Source organism: Macrotis lagotis, chromosome 2 (genome assembly GCF_037893015.1).
Source record: "Macrotis lagotis isolate mMagLag1 chromosome 2, bilby.v1.9.chrom.fasta, whole genome shotgun sequence".
NCBI lineage: Eukaryota > Metazoa > Chordata > Mammalia > Peramelemorphia > Peramelidae > Macrotis > Macrotis lagotis.
In genome coordinates this window covers 244,389,182-244,408,702 of record NC_133659.1, presented here as the reverse complement: position 1 = coordinate 244,408,702, position 19,521 = coordinate 244,389,182, and the positions used below count along the sequence as shown (strand labels likewise).

At 39.3% G+C, this 19,521-nt stretch overlaps 1 protein-coding gene and 1 pseudogene across 2 annotated transcripts in view; one reads left to right on the top strand and one right to left on the bottom strand.

The window, feature by feature from the left end:
- Nucleotides 1–4,103: 4,103 nt before the first annotated feature.
- Nucleotides 4,104–19,521, top strand: part of USP43 (ubiquitin specific peptidase 43) — a 126,955-nt gene continuing 111,537 nt past the window's right edge. For both annotated transcript variants that reach the window (XM_074225603.1, XM_074225602.1), the window contains exon 1: nucleotides 4,104–4,693. In XM_074225603.1, coding sequence (XP_074081704.1) covers nucleotides 4,196–4,693 — 498 coding nt within the window. In that variant the 5' untranslated portion in view covers nucleotides 4,104–4,195. The remainder of the gene's footprint in view (nucleotides 4,694–19,521) is intronic.
- Nucleotides 18,328–19,075, bottom strand: LOC141514633 (acyl-protein thioesterase 2 pseudogene; annotated as a pseudogene).

Below are 19,521 nucleotides of genomic sequence, written 5' to 3'. Positions count from 1 at the left end.
CATCAGTCATTGTAAATCTCCATCAGGATTTATATTTCATTTGCTTTTCCTTCTTATATAGTTATTGTTGTTCTGCTTTTGTTCCCCTCATGCTGTTTTGTTACTCTTAGATTTATATTTCAATTATTTGAGTTTTTAACTGTTAAAGAATTAAATTGTATGAATGTATCACTATTTAACCATTCTCTTATTATTAGATATTTAGGTTATATCCACTTTTAATAATAACAAATGTATTTCACACAAATCAGAAACAATAAAAGAGCTGGGATTAAAACTCAGGATATATAGGAGTAGTCTGAAAACTAGAGATAGAACTTGTTTTATATACTAGTTGAAATAGATATATATGTGGTTAAAGGGAATTTGTTTCCTCTGGACAAGAACAATAACATTAGAGAAAAACAAAATTTATTATCTAAGAATATATGTGAATGGTCTGAATATTCCTATTTAAAAAAAAGAATTACTTGATAGATCAATAAACAAAAGTCATCATTACGTTGCTTATAGGAAATATATTTAATATAAAAATATAGCTAGATTAAAGATAGGAAATTGATCTACAGGTATTATACAACTTCAGTTTAAAAATCAGGGAATAGTATTTAAAGTGGAATTCACATTAGAAAAATTGAAGGAAGGGTTTGATATAAGAATGAAAGGAAAAAAGTAACAATTCTCAATTTATATTCATTATACAATTTGGCAGTGGAATTCATAAAAGAATATAAGAAGTAATAAAAGAACAGTGTAAGACTTTAATACTCCTTTATCAGAACTTGACAAAACAAGATTAATAATAATAGTTTTGAAATACTTAATAAGTTAGAATTAATAGATATATAGAGATAGAACTAAACTCTAGAAGCAGGGCATATTCCCTCTCCCCTTTTTTAACTAACAGGTTTAAAGAATTATTTTGTCAAGAAAGGACTAACTAAAAACACTAAAAAATAATGGTTTAAAATAAAAAATAACAGATCATAAAGAATCTACATAAATGTTTAAGAAACAGAAATTATTCATATACTACTTCTTAATCAAACACTGATTAAAGTTCAACTAAATCTGGCATTCTAGGCACTGGGAATACAAAGACTAAAATAAAACCCTGTCTGTGAGGAGTTTATATTCTATGTGGAGGGGACATTCATCCAAATAAGTAAATAAAAATATATTCAAAATGACTACAAGATACATGGTAGGATATCAAACAACTCAGGTATCAGAAAATGCTACATGTAAGGGGTGGCATTTGGGCTAAGATTTGAAATAAATTAGGAATTCAAAGAAATGAGGTGAAGAAGAAGCATATTCTAGGTAATGGACAGCCAGTACAAAGGCATAGTAATGGATAATGGAATGTTGTGTCAGAAAGAACAAGAAGACCAGTTTGGTTGGACTGAGAAGAATATGAAGGAAATAATTTGAAATAAGAATGGAAAGACATAGATTAAACTAGAAGGGTATAGATTGGAGTCAGGTTATAAAGGACTTTAAAATGCAAACAGGAATTTGCATTTGTTCATGAAAATAATAGGAAAGTATTAGAGCTTATAGAGGAGGGAAGTGATATAATCAGATTTGTACAGGAGGGCAGTGATATAATCAGATTTGTACTTTAGAGTATAATAGGAGTTTAAGGTTTGCAAGGCACTTTACCTATATTAATTTATTTGATCCTCACAACCTCTGAAGTAGGGTATTAATATTTTCCCCATTTTTTAGATAAAAATACACTAACAGGATATCCTACAAATTTCAGTTAGGCCTTCTCTTTAGCAAGGCAATCCTTTTTACATATCCCTAATTGATTCACTTTTTCATTTATCACAGAAGCTCTTTCAGACCTTTACATCCTCCTTTAAATTTTCCATTTCTTCTTGCACCACCCTGTTGCTCAAGTATCTCACTCCAAATTTCACTAAAAAAAATTGAAACCATTTTCTGAGAGCTTCCTCTATTCCCCTTCTCTTCATTTATATCACTCAGATGCCTTCTGCTATTACCTCCACCTTTATCCCTATCTCCCAGGAAGAGGTAACCCTTCTCCTAGCTAAGTGTTCCCATTTAATTTTACCACCTTCTGGAGATGGCTCCCTTCTATCATCTCTACTCTCTTAATATTAGATCGAACTCTACCTATCAGTTGCTTCCCTGTTGCCTACAAATATGTATTTCCCCAATTTTCCAAACAAAAAATATCCCAAACCCCTCATCTATTCTATCCATCCCCAATTTCATCCTATATCTTTTTTACAGCTAAAACCCATGAGATCATTCACAACTGATGCATCTATGTCTTAATTCTCTATAGTCTAGTTTTTGACTTCATTCAACTCAAACCATTCTCTCTAAAGTTATCAGTTACTTGCTAAATCTCATGACCTTTTCTCAATACTCATTTGTCTTGATCTTTCTGTAGTCTGTGGGGTTGCTGATTTGCCATTCACACTGGTTCTTTCCTGGTTCTCCTATCTGATTGCTCCTTTTTAGTTTCCTTTCTTGGATCTTCAGGGTGTGGTCACTAGTGAGTGTCTCCCAAGGCCAGGTGTACTTCTATATTTTGCTTGGTCATCTCATCAGTTCCCATTAATTCAATTATCTTTTCTGATGATTTTTAGATCTACTAATAATGTTCCAGACTCCTAAACTCTCATATTTTAATGGATCTATAAAACTGGATGGTCCCTTACAACTGAACTCTTATCTCTCACAATCCCCCAAAACTTCTTTTTTCCTAATATTCCTCTAATTGTTGTGAATCATACCATCCTACCAGTCACCCAGGCTCCCAACCTGATTATCATTCAGAATTCCTTTCAAGTTTGATCAATTTTACCCTAGGTCTAGGCTTGAAATAGCTTTTTGATTGCTTTTTCTGCTTCAAGTCTCTCTTCACACTCAAGTTCATGATATGTTTCCCTTGTGATCAAATTGATCTGGCCATGTCACCTTGTCAATTAACTTCTAGTGACTCCCTATTACCTTCAGGATCAAATATAAAATCCTCTGGCTTTTAAAGCTTATTATAGCCTGGTTCCTTCCTACTTAAACTCTTTATACTCTACAAGTGGCACTGGCATCCTTGCTCTCCCTACTTCAAGCATTTTAACTCGTTATTCCTCATGTTGAAATTCTCTCATTTCTCCACCTACTTTCTTCCTTAGTTTCTTTAAAGTCTTCACTAATGCCCCAACTTTATAGAAAGTCTGCCAGTCCTCCATAATTCTAGTGCCTTCTCTCTGTTGGTTATCTCTAATTTATATAACTGATGTACTTATTGCATGTTTGGATGCAACATTCCACATTTGACTTTCAGTATTTTGAGAGCAAGAATTGGGTTTTGCTTTTATTTTTTTGGTAAGTACTAGTATAGTAGATAATAAGTTCTTGTTGACTTGACCCTTGCAAGGTCAAGTAATTAATTGCTCAGGTCGAAAGCGTCCAAAGCAGGATTTGAAGGCCAGGTTCAGCACCCGTCTTAATATATTTTGGTAGTTGGGTGGAAGATAGACGAGAATAAAAGCTATCAACTAGTTTATTAAAAAAAATCTAATGAATCTTGCTAAGAGTGCTATTCTGGGAGAAAAATTTTCAGACCACAATGAAATGAAACTAAACAAGCAAAAGTTACTTGGAAACAAAATGAAGCAAGCCAGTCAAAAACCACATCCTAAAACTTTTACATTTCCAAAATCTATCTGAAGACAATACTATTAAAATCTAGAGGATACAATGTTCTAAAAGGTAAAAGAGCTTACATGAACAACGGAGAAATGAGATGATTTAAGCTTACAAGTAAAATTTCATTTTGTTTCTACTTCCTATTCCTCACCTCAAGTTGTCCTAGTTAGTACAGCCAGCTACTTATTCAGTCTAGATTTATTTGTGGAAAAAGTGGTGGAGAGGACCAGGGGCGCTCAGCATCGCTTGACCCAATGGCTGCACACCCTCCAGACAGACCCTTTCTCCTCCCATTCCCAATCAGATTCTCGGGGCAGGGCGGGGACTACCAGGCTCTTCCCAGCCTGGCCACGCCCCGAACTCACCTGCCCCGCAGGTAGCAGCAGCCCTTCACCCACTGACCCCAAGCCAGGCCGGCGGTAGGCTCGCCACTCTCGGGCCTGGAGCTGCCGATTTGCCGGGTAGGCCGGAGTGGAGCTGGGGAAGAGGGGGAGCGAAATGCGCAATGACTGATCCGGGCCCAGCCGAGACGGCCTGGGTTCCGGCACGTGGGGGGTCTCCCGCTCCTCCCCGTCGCCGCCGCTCCTTTCGCCGGCTTTTTGACCGTTTTCTGCGAGCTCTGGGCGTCCCCTCCCGCCCCGGGGGCGCTCCGCCGGGGACCCAAGCCGGCGAGGAGCAGAATGACCCTGACCCGGGCTGCGGGGACTGGGCCGGCTTCGGGGACGGGGTCCCCTGGGAGGCTGGGGACACGCGCCTCCCCCAGCCCCCTCCCAGAGGCAGGGCGCGGCCCCCCGGCACGCAGGGCTTGAAGAACCACGGCAACACCTGCTTCATGAACGCGGTGGTGCAGTGCCTCAGCAACACCGACTTGCTGGCCGAGTTCTTGGCGCTGGGACGCTACCGGGCCCAGCCTGGTCGCGCGGAGGTCACGGAGCAGCTGGCGGGGCTGGTGCGGGCGCTCTGGACTCGGGACTACACGCCGCACCTCTCGGTGGAGTTCAAGGTGAGTCGGCCTGGGCTGCGCTGCCCCGGGCGCTCCTCCCGCGGGCGGGCCGCCCTCGCCGGAATGTAGTTACTTATTGTCTGCTCTGGAGGCTCCACCTAGCCTTTCTTTCCCAGAGTTAAATGCTGCCCTCAGAAAAGGATTTGTTCTCCAGATTCCTTCACCTCCACCTTGTTTTAGTTCCGATCAGATTTTTCTTTCTTGTCGCATTTTTGTTATAATTGAGTTTCCATTAGTCTTTATCTTCTAGATGAGGGAGAGTGGGCAGGTCTGAATTGTAAGTAAGTTAGGGATAGGTTTCCAAGTCTCCCGGACTATGTAACACAGGCTTTGTAAAGGTAGAAAATGAAACTTTATCAGGCCATGGGAAAGAAAAGATGATATGCGGTGTATTTTCCAAAAAAAAAAAATGAACATAAGACTTTAAAGTTAACGTAGATAATCTTTTGAACCTTACAGAAATTGATGAGGTATAACTACTTCCCAGATAATCCTGTGAAATAGCTAATGTTAATCTCATTTTTTACAGGAGGAAACAGAGGGTTACTTGCACTAGTCCATGGAAGATAGGATTATTTCAATTGTCTCTGGTATACAAATCCAGCAGTTACGATTTATTTTTTTTTCAGGTTTTTTATTTTTGCAAGGCAAATGGGGTTAAGTGGCTTGCCCAAGGCCACACAGCTAGGTAATTAAGTGTCTGAGGTCGAATTTGAACTTAGGTACTCCTGACTCTAGGGCCGGTGCTCTATGCTCAGTTACGATTTCTTCTCCAGCCCTTCCTGCTTATTATCCTTGGGCAAATCACTTAACTTGCCAGAGAAAAAACGATCATGGTAATACCTTTCAGAGCTCATTTTCACAGGCCTAATTGTGAAGAAAATGCTTTGTAAATTTGAAAGGAGATGTAAATAACTTTATTATTATCCTTACTACCTTGAGTCTAAGGAAATGTTAGGAATTAAAAGCTAGAGATAATGCCAACATTTGGTCATTCAAATAAGCTTAATTTAGTTGAAAGTGCCTTAAACTTTGAGTCAGAAGATTGAGATTAATTTTGTATTACCTTAAGTAAATTATTTCTCCTTTTCCCCCTCCGTAAAATCAGAGAATTGCAACTGGAATTAGAGTACTCCAATTAAAAGTACTCCAACTCTGTGATTTCACTCCAGATTCTGTGATTTTAACCAAGAAAAGGGTTTACTCCCTTAAGAGTAATCATTTTCTTATGGTGTCAGTCTCTGGATAATGTTCCTAATGTTTGTTTAGTTAGATCAGAGGCCTGAAGATTATGCCCCTGCACATTTTAGATGCATTTTCTTCAAAATGAATCCTGACTTTTGTCCTGTGTAGAATGAAAGCAAGGGACTGTTCCAAAGTTTTTAGCAAACTCTTTAATTAACTAAGCTTTAATAACCTCTTTTCCTCCTCCCTATTCCTGTCAAACCCAAACTTTACATATCAATCTATGGTTGGGGGGGTGGGAATTAAGTGTAGTAGTTGTAGATTGGATTATGAATACTAGGAGAATAACTTCTTGCTTACTACCTTCCTGGGCTTATATTGCTTAGGGAGAGGATTGAACTATTGTTTGTCCTTCATTCTTGAAGAGGCTTCTGACATTAGGAAGATGATGCCATGATTTGTAATTGAATTAGATTTAAAGGGAGGAGGGATGTTCAAAGTCACCAGTCTGACTTCCTCCTCAAGTCTTTTGGGTAGTGGCAAGATTGAATAGGACAACTAGAAATGACTTCCATGGGATAGTGGAAGGAGAGGGGGAAAGTTAGAGTTTTTAGAATCCAAGCTTTCAAAGGGCAACTAAATGACACAGTGGATATAGAGTATTGTCTGGAGTCAGGAAGACTCATCATAGTAAGTTCCACATGTGTGACTCTGGGTAAGTCATTTAAATTTAACCCTGTCTGTCTCAATTCTTCATCTGTAAAATGAGCTAGAGAAGGAAAAGGCAAACTACTCCAAGATCTACCAAGAAAACCCCATATGAGGTTACAAAGAATCAGACATGACTAAGCAACTAGAAAATTTCAAAAGGGAGAGCATGCTGGTTCTTATTTCATAACGTTTTCCGTCTTGCATTTTGTTTCAGAGAAACTGGCCTGCTACTTGTTCCCAGGATAGAACCTTATATCTCTCTATGCCTCCATAAATTTGTTCAAGCATTTCTTTACTTATGGAATGTGCTGCCACCTTGTACAATTCCTGGTTTCCTTTAAGCATATCTCAGGTGCCATCTCCTATACTTTTAGGCATTCTTTCCCACTTGAAATTACTTTTTATCCACTGTTTTCCTAGTAAGATGTAAGCCCCTTGAGAGTAGGAATGTTTCATTTTTGTTTTTGTATTCTGTGGTTTTAACATTTTTGATTGAAATTGAAATTTGGCATGAAAATTTCTTTGCTGCCAGTGTAATCTAATTTCATCATTTCTGATTGTCCCTGATCAGTGAGAATGGGTTTATTTCTATATTATATTGGGATTTTAGAGTCAGAATTAGGAAATGAGCTTTTATAATGTTTATTCCTTTACAAATTATTTATGAAAGATTCTATTAAATATATGTATTTTTAAGTTACTTAGTTTCTAAAAACTTTATGTAACAATTTTTCATTAAATTTATTTGCTCATTACTGTAACAGTCCTGCTGCAAAAGTAAATATCCCTCCTCCCCTCAAAAAGACAGAAACCTCACAAAAAATAAAGTGAGAGAAAAAAGAAAAAAAAACTGTACTTCAGTCTGTATATGCCATCAGCTGTCTTTTGAATGAATTGCTTTCTTTATCATAAGTCATCAGAGAAGTTTCTTCAATATTTTTTTCCCACAGTTGCTACTGTTAACTGTATTTTCCTCCATTATTCTTCCACACTCTCATTTATTTTGTTCTTTCTCTCCTTTCACTTTGTCTCTCCTCAAAAGTGTGTTGTGGGGCAGCCAGACACCCAACAACCATCCAGTCATGTAACCCTGGGCAAGCCACCCAGCCCTACCTCCTTGCAAAAAAAGAAGTGTATTGTATCTGACTACCCTCTGATCTTCCCTTTCTTCTATCACCTACACCCCTTTCTCCCCTCCCCTTGTCCCCTTTCTCCTATCCCTTTCCTCTCCTTTTTCATCTAAGGTAAAATACATTTCTATACCCTATTGTTTCCTCTCTGAGCCATTTCCAATGAGAATGAAGGTTCACTCATTCCCCCACACCTTCACCCCTTCCACTCCATCGCAAAAGCTTTTTCTTAACTCTTATGTGAAATATCTTAGCTCATTCTCTCTCCTTTCCCTTTTTTCCCAGTACATTTCTTTTTCAATCATTGACTCCATCTTTATAAAATATTATACCTTTATATTAAGCTCTCTTCTGTGCTTTGTCTATATATCCTCCTATCTGCTCTAATAAATGAGGTTCATAGGAGTTATTAATATCATCTTCCCATGCAGGAATACAAGTAGTTCAACAGCATTAAATCCCTCATAATTTGCCCTTCCTCTCTATAGGAGGATAGACTCACCTGAGTCATGCACTTGGAGCTCAAACTTTCTGTTGAACTCTGCTCATTTCAACAGAAAAGCTGAAATTGCCCAATTTCATTGCATGTCCATTTTTCCCCCTTGAAATAAGATGTTCATTTTTGCTGGGTACTTGATTCTCAGTTGCCATCCAAACTCTTTTGCTTTCTGGAATATCATATTCCAAGTCCTACAAACCCATAATGTAGATGCTGCTAAATCTTGTGTAATCCTGACTGTAGCACAACAATAATTGAATTGTTTCTTTCTGACAGCTTGTAAGATTTCTCTTTGACTTGGGAGTTCTGGAATTAGTCTACAGTTATTACTGAGAGTTTTTTGGGTGGGATCTCTTTCAGGAGTTTTTGGTGGATTTCCTCAGTTTCTGTTTTACCATTTGCTTCTAGGAAAACAGGGCATTTTTCCTGGAGAAGTTCTTTAAAAAAATGAAATCTAGGTTCTTTTCATAGTCATGACTTTTAGGTAGCCCAATAATTTTAAAATTATCTCTTTTGGATCTGTTTTCCAAGTCAATTGTTTTTCTACTGAGCAATTTCACATTTTCTACTAGGTTTTCATTATTTTGGTTTTGTTTTATTATTTCTTGATTTCTCACAAAGTCATCAGCTTCCTTTAATTCCATTCTACACTGGAAGGAGTTTTTTCTTTAGAGAACTTTCTTATCTCTTTTTCCATCTGAAGTTCTACTTTTTAAGACATTCTCCTCCTTATTGACCTTTTAGACTGCTTTTTTGCATTTGACCTAAACTTGTTTTTAACATGTTGCTTTCTTTAACATTTTTTGATATCTCCTTCACCAATTGGCTGACTTGGTTTTCATGATTTTCCTGCATTGCTCTCATTTCTCTTTCTAATTTTTCCTGTATCTCCCTTACTTGATTTTCAAAATCTTTTCTGAGCTCTTCTATAGTCTGAAACCAGTTGCTTTTTTCCTTGGAGGCTTTGGATACAGAAGCTTTGATTTTGACATCTTCGGAGTGTATGTTTTAATCCTCCATGGGACCAAAGTAATCATCTATGGTTAGTTTCTTTTTCTTATGTTGTTTCCTTATTTCCCCAGCCTATGACCTGGTTTTAACAGTATTTCACAAGCTTTTGAGTGTTTTGGGGACACTCTTCCAGGAACTTCAATTCCTTCAAAATCTCATGAGAGGCTCTGACTGCTCTTCTGGTCTGTTCATGACCACAAACACTCCCCTCTGCTCCGGAAATGTGAGGAGGATCCCTTCTCTGGTAGTAGGGGGTCCCAGACTGCCACCAGGATCTGAGTGTGGGCAAAGCAACAGAGTCCTGACCCAGGGATAGTGGAGAGACCTCAACAGTTTCCACCCTCTTACTATCTGTGGGCTGAGCACTCTGGAAGCAGTTGCTGGGTGAATCCATATATTTGCTTCCGATTGGCCTGTGCTGCCCTGGTCTCCATGCTCACTCTGGTGCAGTCCCACTGGCCTTCCAAGTTGTCCTTGGTGATCCCTGGGTTGAGAGATCTGTAAACTGCCCCTGTTGTCATGAGCCCAGGCACCCCACAGGCTGTTCATGGCCCTGGCTGCCCTGCAGCCCTTTCAAAACCTGGTGAAACAGTCTTCCTGTGGATCTTCTAAGCTATCTTGGAAGTTGTGTCACTAGGTCTTTCTGTGAATTCTGCAACTCTAGAATTTGGTTAAAGATAATTTTAAGTTATTTGGAGCATTCTGGAGGAGAGCTTCTGGGAGTTCCTGCCTCCATGTTGCCATCTTGACTCTGCCCTTAATATAACTTTTAGGTTTTTTTTTGGGGGGGGGGGTTGCAAGGCAATGGGGTTAAGTGGCTTGCCCAAGGCCACACAGCTAAGTGATTATTAAGTGTCTAAGGCCGGATTTGAACTCAGGTACTCCTGACTCCAGGGCTGGTGCTCTATCCACTGCGCTACCTAGCCGCTCCTTAATATAACTTTTAAAAGAATAAATCCAAGTGATTGTTTTGTTGAACGGTTATTTTTCATTTACAACTTTTTGATTTAAAAGGCTTGAGACAACTGTCCTTTCGTTGTGATTTCAAAAAAATCATTGGATTATAGCTGTGGAACTGGAAAGAAACTTAGAATCTAGTTCAACCACTTCATTTTACAGATGAGAAAACTGAGGCTTTAGAAGTTTAAATGGTGTGTCTCAAGGTCACATACCAAGCAGCAGAACTAAACTTAGGCCTTCTGACCAGAGCAAAAATGAGCCTGAAGCTTCAGTATTCTCAGGTGGGTTATCAGCACATAATGATTTATTTAGCACCTTTTTTTGTTTGAAAGAGACTACAGAAAACAAAGTAATTTCAGAGGGGAAAGCACCAGCAGCTTGGAAAAACTAGAAGGTAAGATTTGAGGTGAGTGCTGAAGGAAACCTAGAAATCTCAGAGGCAAAAAGGTAAGAAGGGGTACTTGGCCAGGTATGAGGACAGCCATAGCAAGTAGGCTAGTATAAGTAGGTGGATGGGGAGTAAAATGTAAGAAGACTGGAAAGGTAAGAAGGGACCAGATAATAGGGAGTCATTGGAATTTATTGAAGAGGGTTGATGGGGAGTAAAATGTAAGAAGACTGGAAAGGTAAGAAGGGACCAGATAATAGGGAGTCATTGGAATTTATTGAAGAGGGTTAGCATGGTCAATTTTATTTTTTAAGAAAATCATTTGAGTACATGAGTGAATGGAGAATAAATTGAAGTGACAGGGAGACCAATCATTGTGTTTCCCCTCCTATTCCCAATCCATTCCCAGTCTTTGGATCCTATAGCCATCTTATAGATGACTCCCTGGCAGCCATTTCTTAAAGTTCTGTGGTTGTCACTTTCTTCCATTGGGCACCATATGTTTAGTATGTGAAAACTTAAGTTCTCTCTTCCCAAGGAGTCACCCATGCTATTATTATACTCATATAGCTTGCATAGGATTATTGCTTTCCCCACTTCCCTCCCAACCACCTCAGACTATTGTCTCATCTCAAAGCTAGACTAAATTTCTTTAAGTTGTTGGAATTCTTAGGTATGCCTCTTTAATCAATCCAAAACTAGTTAGTAATTGCCCTTTATGCACTATCACATAAGAGATATATAAAAAGTTAGATACAAATTTTATACTAAAGGCACTACATGCTTGAGAATAAGGAAAGGTTTATGTCTATGGTTCTTGAACTGAACTTTGAAGGAATCTTAAGAATCTGCAGAGGCTGAACATAGGAGGTGGTATAACTGGGGTCAGGTAAAGTAAAGGAGATGAAGGAATATCCTGTATAACAAAACTACCTTGCCTGTGTATGTGTCTGTATGTGTATGTGTATGTGTATGTGTATGTGTATGTGTATGTGTATGTGTATGTGTATGTGTATGTGTGAGTCTCTGTGTTGAGATAGATTGAGATCAGTTAAGGGAATAAAATGTCAAATATATCAGTTATATTTGATCTTCCAGGTAATAATAGGAAAAAGCCATTGAGGTTTGTGTAAAGATATGTGTAAGACCTATGTTTTACAGAAATCAGTTTGTGACCTCTGGGGAGAGATGTGAAGCAGGAAGCCACTGAATTTGGAGGTGAAGTCATTGAAATTGTCTAGGTGAGAGATGATGAGGCTTGAACTTGGGCTGGTGGCTGTGTGAGTAGATAGAAGGGGACTTATATGCAAGAGATGTTTGGAAGAGAGAAAAAAGACCACATGTGGAGTGGGTTGAGAATTGCATTGAAGTTTGAAACCTGAGACTTGGAACCTTCTGGTTCTGTTTCTATGGATGACTTGGAGGATTGTGGTTTCCTCAAACAATACTTGAGCACATAAAAAAAGACAAGAAGCAAACAAATCTAATTAGAACAAACTTTGCAAGATAAATAGAAAGGAATTAGGAGAGAGGGCACTAGAGTTAAGAAGCATTGGGGGAAGCTTACAATAAAAGAGGGGTACTTAAAAGAAGCTAGGTAGGTCAGTACCAGAGTAAAAGGAGGAACATTTAAGATTTGGAGTAATAGGACAGTTTGGATGATGACAGAGTTTTAGAGGAAAGATGATTGGGTCCATTTTGGGCATGATGAACTTGAAATATCTTTGGGATATCAGTTCAGAATGTAAAATGAGCAGCAGTTGGGGATGCAAGCATGCAGCTTGGGAGAAAATCAAAGGCTGGATATATAGATCTGAGATCATTTACCTAAAGATGATAACTGCATTTAATGAGTTCACCAAATATACATGTACCTATATCTATATCTATATTAAGTATGTGAGGTGGGATTTGAATTCAGTTCCTCCTGACTCCAGGGTCTGTGCTCTATCCATTGCACCACTTAGCTGACCCCAGGACAGGTTCTTAGCATATATCAGTAGTTAATTACTGTGTATGATATGGATGATGAACTAGCAAAGGAAACTTAGAAGGAGAACCAAGGGATACCTGTGCTTAAGTGGAGGAGAAGATTGGAATAGCCTCTTTGGCCAGAACACACACACTAAAATCTACTTTCCTTTATGGATCATGAGATTAAAGATTACTTTCCTTGTCCAGTACTATCCGTTTTTGCTTCACTATTTTTTTTTGATGGGATTTAGTTTCAGAGGTGAGATATAGGCAAAGGTGAGCTAAAACTCGCCTAAAACTTGTTAAATTTTCAGTTCAAGCTTTTCAGTACGTTTGTTGATTGTCTAGCTTTAAAAAAGTGATGGAGAAAATGTTAATGATCAAAAAACTTTTTTTGATAAATTTGTCCTATAACTGAATTTACCCTCTAACTGAACCCAGGCTTCTTGCAACCTTGAATATTGGATATTATCCTTGCCTATGTGAAGGATAGAAGGACTTGGCCAATTCTGCACCCCTATAACATAACCTTTCACTAGCTTGCATATTTAAATGACTTTATCTTGCTTATTAATATGAGTTCATAGTCTCATATACCTGGTCTGCTTATGCAGAACATGGGCCACTGAGCATTCAGGTTTCTACTCCATTGAAAGCTTTTTTCCTTATATTCATTGATTTTTGAGTCTCTGGTAGAATTCTAATCCTTAATATCCTGAATATAGTAGTTTGTTTTGAGCCTGAAAGAGATGGGGTATCTAGGGGGTGCAGTGGATAGGGCACTGGACTTATGAAGTCATAAAGATCTGAGTTTGAATCCTGCCTCAGACATTTAGTGATTGTGATACTAGGATAGTTAAAATCTCTCTCATCCTCAGTTTCTTCCATCTATAAAATGAGCTTTGTTCTACCTCTAAAACTGTACTCCTGTGAATGAAATATAGCCATATGTTGAAAGGACTATTGGCTATTCGTCCTGAATTAGATCTTTTTAAAGTTTGAAAACCTTGAAAATAAATCAATGATTTCTTAATAAGTGTCCTCATATAACAGTGATAAATATAGGAAGACCTTCATCTTTACGGAATCTATAAGGCCCAGAGGACCCCAAGAACTCTTAGGACAGTTTGATCTTTGTTTTGCAAGGTTCTTGTAAACCTTCCTACTCTTCAAGCATTTCCATGCATATTCTTTTTTTTTCTTTTCTGTAGAATTATTCCTCAGCAATATAAGATAAGTTATTCTTAGTTGTATCTTTTACATTTTGGAATATTGTATCCTAAAACCTCTTCTTGTATATAGTAGAAGCTGTCAAGTCTTTTTGTGGGGGAGGGGGAGGTGGTTTGAAAGATAGTGGAGTTAAGTGATTTAACAGAACTAGGTAATAAGTGTCTGAGGCTGGATTTGAACTCAGGTCCTCCTGACTCCAGGGCCAGTGCTCTATCCATTGCACCACCTAGCTGCCTTGAAGCTGTCAAGTCTTACTGGATCCTGATTGATTTCTTGGTTTTTTAAATATTTTTTCCTTTTTTTTTTTTTAAGGGTTTTGGCAAGGCAGTGGGGTTAAGTGGCTTTCCCAAGCCCATACAGCTAGTTAATTATTAAATGTCTGAGGCTAGATTTGAACTCAGGTACTCCTGACTCCAGGGCCAGTACTCTATGGTGCTCTGTCCACTACACCATCTAGCCTCCTTGGTATTTCTAATTTTTTTATGGCTATTTGAAGTATTTTTTTTTTAAATTTGACTTCCCAACTGGATTTGGGTATGATGCTCCTTGAGATCTTTCATTTTAGAATTTGTTTCAGGAGGTGATTGGTGGATTCTTTCTATTTTCACTTTGCCCTCTGGTTCTAATAGATTTAGACAGTTTTTATTTATTTTTTCTTGAAATATAGTGACTAGGTTTCTGGAAAAATTATCATAAAGCATTCTTTATTTTATAATCCAAAGTACTCTGATCAGTTATTTAAGGAGTCTCATGATTCTTTATGAAAAAAATTTATTTTAGTGCATATCTTTTGATTCAGCAATACCACTACTGGGTCTATACTTGTAGAGATCATGAAAAAGCATACAAACATCACTTGTACAAAAATATTCATAGCAGTGGGGCAGCTCAGTAGTGCAGTGGATAGAGCACTGACCCTGGAGTCAGGAGGACCTGAGTTCAAATTCGGCCTCAGGCATTTAATAATTACCCAGCTGTATAACCTTGGGCAAGTCACTTAACCCCAAGACCTTGCAAAACCAAATATATATATATATATATTCATAGCAGCCCTGTTTGTGGTAGCAAAGAAATGGAAATCTAGTGGATGTCCATCAATTGACTGAACAAATTGTGGTATATTTATGGAACACTATTGTTCTATTAGAAACCAAGAGGGATAGGATTTCAGAGAAACCTGGAAAGACTTGCAGAACTGAGGTTGAGTGAGATGAGCAGAACCAGAAGAAAATGTACACTCTAACAGCAACATGGGGGTGATGATCAACTTTAATAGACTTGCTCATTTCATCAGTGCAATAATAAGGGGCAATTTTAGGGTATCTGAGACGGAGCATAACATTTGTATCCAGAGAAAAATTGTGGAGTTTAAACAAAGACCAAAGTCAGGTACTCCTGACTCCAGGGCCGGTGCTTTATCCACTGTGCCACCTAGCCACCCCAATTACCTTAAATTTTTAAAAAAGAAATGTCTTATATACTATATATTTTGCTATCTCTTAATATTTTATTTTCTCCTAAAGGATATGATTTCTCTCTCAACACATCTAATTTTGATCAATGATATAGCATCGAAACAATGTAAAGATTATCAGACTGTGGGGGAAGGGGGAGGGAAGAGGTTGGGGGGAAATTGTAAAATTAAAAATCTTACAAAAAATGATAGGTAGAGACTACTGTTGTGTATAATTGGAAAACAAGTAAAATATTAATAAAATAAAAAAAATTATTTTAAATTTCAGAACCATATCTTTTCTGACCCTTACCCTTTCCCCTACCCATTGAGAAAGCAAGAAAATATGATACCCATTGTACATCTAAAGTCATATGAACCACATTTCTATGTTATAAAAAAGAAAGGAAAAAATATGATGCTATTTGAATTCTCAGTCCATCAGTTTTCAATTTGGAGGTGGATAATATTTTTTTATCTTGAGTTCTTCAGAGTTGTGCTTGCTCATTTTATTGATCAGAGGTTCAGAATCTTTTTTCATTATACTAAATAATATTGCTGTTACTGTGAAAATTGTTTTCCTGGTTCTGCTCCTTTCATATTGTATATGTTCATATGGGTCTTCCAAAGTTTTGGGTTTTGTTTTGTTTTTTTTTTGAAACTATCTCCTTTTATCATTTGTTTCAGCACACAACATCACGTCATATACCATAACTTGGTCAGCCACTCTCCAACTGATAAGTTTCCAGTTCTTTACCACCAAAAAAGAGCTTTTATAAACATACACATAAGAGACCTTTTCATTTTTCTTTGATCTCCTTGGGGTATAGATCTAATAGTGGTATTGTTGTGTTAAAGGATATACAGTTTACAACTCCTCCAAAAGTATATTAGTCAACCTATTTTCTCACACCCTCTTCAGTATTCATCATTTTCCTTTTTTGACATCTTAGCCGAATCTGATGGGTGGAGGTTGTAGTACCTTAGAGTTATTTTAATTTTAATTTCTCTGTAATATAGAACATTTTCATATGATTATTAATTGCTTTGATTTCTTCTGAAAACAGCTGATTCTTATCCTTTATTGATTTATCTATCAGAGAATGGCTTCTAATTTTTATAAATTTGACTTAGTTTTCTATATATTTGATAAATGAGACTGTTTTCCAAGAAGTTTGTCTCAAAGCTGCCCCTCCTGTTTCTACTTTTCTTCTAATTTTGGTTGCAGTGGATTTTTTTATGTAAAACCTTTTTGATTTTATGTAATCAAAATTATCCATTTTACTTTTTGTGAATCTCTCTTTCTCTTGCTTGGTTATGAACTACCCATGATTATGACAGGTAATTTCTTTCATGTTCCCCTACTTTTTTTTAAAACATAATGTTATGTTTTATGTTTACACAATTATTTTGAGCTTAACTTGGAATAGTGTGAGATGTTGGCCTATGCCTCATTTCTGCCAAACAACTTTTAAGTTTTTCCAGCAGTCTTTGTAAAGTTCTTGCCACAGTAACTAAGGTTTTTGAGTTTCTCAAATATGTGACTACTAAGCTTTTTTGCTTTATTCTGTATATTATGTGTCTAAATTATTTCTCTGTTTTTGATGGTGGGTATCTTATGTTTTCTTCTATTTTCCTAATCTTTGGATTTTGTTCTAATATATCTTGACTCATGAAATCATTGCTTTCTGTCTGATCTAGTCTGAGTTTTAGAGTCCATTCCTTGGGTAAGATTTACTACTTTTGTTCTCAGCTATTTATTTTCTTTACAATTACTTCCATCAGTGCCTTTTCTTTTGCTTTATATTCCATGTATTTATGTAGCTTTTGTGGATAATCCTCTTTTTTTTCTTTTGTTTTCTTTGAGCATGCCTGTAATTTGTTATTGTCTTTTAGGTTATTTTTAAAATTTTTTTAAAATTTTTAAATTTTTTTTAGGTTTTTGCAAGGCAGTGGGGTTAAGTGGCTTGCCCAAGGTCACACAGCTAGATAATTATTAAGTGTCTGAGGTCAGATTTGAACTCGGGTACTCCTGACTCCAGGGCTGGTGCTCTATCCACTGCACCACCTAACCACCCCTAAGTTATTTTTTTTGAAGGTTTATTTTTCTTTAATCTGATTTGACTTGGAGACACAAAACAAGAAATGAAAACACCCAAAACCACATGGAGGAGGAGGAGGAGGAGCCCCTTCTGGGCTCAGAATCTGAGTTCCAGCCCCCTCCCTAGGGGGAAGGGGATGAAGACAACAGGCTGAGAACATCTGGGGACCATCCAGCTGAGGCAGGGACAGGTCCTCCATCCTTCCCTCAGAGGGCAGGGCCCAGAAATAGATGTCTGGGCAGAGATTAATTCAAGCCTCAGGCCTGCAGGCTGGAAGGAGATTCCACCAGGGAGCTTTTTTTATGGGGAGTAGGGTTAGGGAGAGAGAAACTCCAGCCCAGTGCACCTGTCCTCTCCCCACCACCCCAAGGGCCTGGGCCCAAGCCCCCTCCCTTGCAGCATGGGGCACAGCAGCAAGAGGGGCCTTGGGCCCAGGGTAGGCGCATTGTCAGAAAAGAGACATTCATGATCAGGGCAAGGGGACAGGAAAGCAACAGAAGACTCATGATTATCTGAATGAGGAAGAGGGGACCCCAGATCTTCTTGCTGCAGAAGGGGGAGGAGTGGGTGTATGGAAATGGGGAGCCAGGAGGCCCCCTGTGCCCAAACACTGAGGTCAACTGGGGAAAAGAGGAGAGAGGTACACCCAGAAGCTGGACCCGTGAGGTACATACAGGTCCTGAGTGGGTCAGTGGCTGGGCCCCCACGCACCCCTTGGAATACTGTGGCCTTGGGGGAACAGAAAGGGGAACGCTCTCCCCCTGAAGATCCTGGAGGACAGACTGGCAGCTGAGGTCTCAGGTCTCCCAGAAGATGGGAGACTGCACCCTTGATTCCCAACCTCCCCAGACAGCGATAGGACAAGGAAACAGCTAGGAAAGAAATGATCTCCAGGGAGAGGGGGCTCAATCCTCCCAAGCCCTCAAAAGACCCTGGGAGAGGGGAGGGGGCTGCCATGGCTTCCACTATGTTCAGAGATCAGATACTGCTGTGGGCCCCCCTCTGGACCCCCCAGGGGAATAAGGGGGAGGGTAGGGGGGAGGATCCTGTTAGATGGGGGGCAGCAGCTTCTCAATGAATTCCTTCATAGCTGCCATCTCCTGGGGACAGGAGCTATGCATAACACCTGGGTAGGTCTTGAACTGGACCTTGGCTGGAGGGACGACAGACTTGAGCTTCTCTGAGGTGAGGGCTCCAAAGCGCACTGGCACCATGGGGTCCAGTTCCCCGTGGCACTGCTGGATGGCCAGGTCCTGGGCTGTGCTGTTGGCTGCCTGAGGGAAGGCCAGATGCAGGTGGAGCCGGCAGCTGAGGGCCACAATGCTGGCCAGGGGGTGGGGGCAGGTGAGAGCTGTGTAGAGGGACAGGGCTCCACCCTGGGAGAAGCCCCCCAAGATGATTCGATTGACTGGAATCCCATTCTTCACCTCTTGCTCAATCAGGGCCTTGATGCTTTCTGCTGCCTTCTTGATGCCAGCCTCATCTTCCGGGGCACTGGGGCTCAAGCCCATCAGGTCAAACCAGGAAGGCATCACCATCTTCATGTTCAGTGTGACTGGGATCCGAGGTGCATGGGGACAGATGTACTTGACATAAGGAAGGTATGGCGGAAAGGGCATCAGCCCAGCTGTGCCCTGAGTCTCCAAGTCCATGTAAAAGAATAACCGCTGCTGTCTCCCGCTCAGCTCCTGAAACAGTCGCGGCGTGAGAACAGGGGGACAAACATTGTTACCGCACATACACCAACTGGGATGCCAACGCTGGGGCCTCTTTCTCTGGCTCGGATACTCGCAGAGCTTCCCCCCACCCCCGGGCCCTCCCCCTCCCGCTGCCCACCCTAAGTTATTTTTTAAAATGTCTTTATAGCCATAATACTTTTGTAGAGTGGTTGATTTAATCACATTTCTAAACTTAATTCCTGAAATGAAGCTTTGTGTCAGGACCAGACTCTTTCTCCTATGCTTTTTTTGGATAGGGTGGTGGACTCTACTTCCTTTTTTGTGGGTTCCTCCATTGAACTGTCTAGTACTTCCAAATGTCCTTTTCCTTAAAATGAACAAATTCACATAATTGCTAAATGCTTTAAGAAGTTACTATTCCTAGAGATAGTTAAGCTTTAACGGAATTGGTAGTAGTTTAATAATTCAGAAAAATGAATCTTATTGTAGTCTTGTGGACAAGAAGA